At 37.9% G+C, this 2,195-nt stretch overlaps 1 protein-coding gene across 1 annotated transcript in view; it reads right to left on the reverse strand.

Moving 5' to 3' along the window:
- Positions 1–1,230: 1,230 nt before the first annotated feature.
- Positions 1,231–2,195, reverse strand: part of LOC104522687 (LIM/homeobox protein Lhx2) — an 8,370-nt gene continuing 7,405 nt past the window's right edge. The window contains exon 2 of the mRNA XM_010165052.2: positions 1,231–2,026. Within this exon, the coding sequence (XP_010163354.2) occupies positions 1,739–2,026 (288 nt within the window). The 3' untranslated portion in view covers positions 1,231–1,738. The remainder of the gene's footprint in view (positions 2,027–2,195) is intronic.

Here is a 2,195-nt window from a genome sequence, read left to right on the forward strand (position 1 = left end):
TGGGGTTTTTTAAGCTGAAGTGTAAAAAAGGTTAATAAATGACCTAATTATGTCAGCATTCCTGTCCCACAGTCCTCATGCTCTGAGCTCTCTCACTGATCTCGATAGGAATTTGGCTTGCACAAGAATGGCAAATTTTCAGCTGAGAAAGCTGAATAAATGTAGCGCTTTTAAAACCAAACCCAAAAAGTCTGGCCTGCTAAATCATCTTCAACGCACTGAAAAGGGCAAAGAACACGAATCCTGGCACCTATCTGACTGTTTATTTGGGATAATCTTTCAGTAATTTTGATCCCACGGGAATGCCAGATGAGTTTTGGAGAGCTAGCCACACACAACCTAACATTTGACTGAAATAAACTGATTGTAACAGGTTTGAAAAGGAACAACCATATGCACATTACGTACCACTCAAAATCTATAAAACTACTGGGCAAACAGCATAGTGAATACTCGTTCTTATACATATTTAAACTTTGCTGAGGTATTTCTTTAATTACAGAAAAGCATCTTTAAAAACAATAGGAAAAAACTCAAAATATGAGTTATGTTCTGCACAGATTTTCTGGGGAGAAGGAATTCAGTTATGTTGAAAGGTCCCAAATCATTAAAGGAATAACCACTTTTATTAGTATCGATAGTATCATATTCTTCCCTGGCTTTTTCTTCCTTCAGAGCATTACAAAAAATGTAAGGCTGTGACTTTGCAAACATAATTTTGCCTGGACTTTGCCCACTACTGTTGTAAAATAACCTGAAATAGTTCTGTCTTTTTCCTAGAGAAAACATTACCCGGTGTCCTCCCCTGTAACGGACCATGGTGGCCACACAGCAGTCGGATGCCCCGCTCGCCTCCTCCGTGAAATGGGACAAGGCATCTTTTGCACAAAAGCAAGATTGCTTTCATCCATGCTAGCTTAAGTCAAGTTTCCTTCACACAGCAATATTAAGTATAGTTTTTCTGTTTGAATTTTAACATTATCTGGTAACTCCTACCTGCAACTAATAGATATTTATTTCTCTACAATGAAGATACCTAGAGTGTTGTACAAGCTGGATTTCTCACCCATATATACTTCAGGAACAGGAGGAAGGTACACATCATATTTAGAGTTTATCCTAGGCAGATACTGTGTTTGAAGTGCAGTTTTCTAATCCTTTTAAATGCAATCAGCCTATCTTGGTTGTGACACTAATGTTAAACGTAACTGCAGCCATTACCAAGTAGTTTCCATAAGTGGTTTTATTACTGGTTAGATTTTACAAATTCTGGTATTTGAACAGACTTCGACCTTAAAATTCTAAAACAACAAAGCAACCAATGAAAGGCTTAGGACTATTCAAAGTAACAAACTCTTTAACATTTTTCCCCTGGTCATAAATATACAGAGAGAAAAAGAGAGAAGTGGACATGGAATCCAAAGAATGTAGATAAAACAGTGTATAAGGCACATGGCAGTCTTTGAAAATACAGAAGCTTTAGCCAACTTAAATTAATTGCTGTTTCCCTTGCTCAGTCCACAAAACTGTACAGTTACACAAATGTTGTGTTGCAATAGATCTTCCAAGTTATTCTTCAGTCCGTACTCCATAATACCAGAACACTACATTTCCTTCTGTTTTATTTAGGAGAGATCCTAATTGTGGTTAGTCAGTTGCTCAAAGCCTCTATTAAAATACACTTGGAATTTCAGCTAAGAATAATTTCTTTTTTAAAGAAATTATTAAGAAAGAGTCATCAGAAAAGATTTGTAAGAGTTGTCTGTGAAGGACTTCGAGATTCATGAACCTCAAGACTTCCGGGCACTGATGTCAAGACAGATGTCACAGTAGGCATAGTAGGATTAGTCAAGTCCGTTAAAGTAGTGGGAGTGCTGGATGGACTCATGGAGGCATTGGATATTTCTGAGGCAGGACCTGACGGGGTCCCTGCTTGGAGTGTTGAGTCTGAAGTCTTATCCACCCCTGTGTTTTCTTGACGTAAGAGGTTCCGTCTGAATTTGGCTCGAGCATTTTGAAACCAAACCTGAAATAGTTTAATATAACAGGGTAGCATTTAAAGAGCTGCAGTGTTTAAAAAAGCAAAAGCATACTCACAAATTCACCAACACTTGAATTGAGAAAGATGGTTTTACTGGTAATATGTTAGAATGGTAGCCCCAGTCATGAGCAGCATCCTCTGCGTGTCTGTAAAG

The sequence above is a fragment of the Antrostomus carolinensis genome, unplaced genomic scaffold (genome assembly GCF_000700745.2).
Source record: "Antrostomus carolinensis isolate BGI_N321 unplaced genomic scaffold, ASM70074v2 scaffold22563, whole genome shotgun sequence".
NCBI classification, from domain to species: Eukaryota; Metazoa; Chordata; class Aves; order Caprimulgiformes; family Caprimulgidae; genus Antrostomus; species Antrostomus carolinensis.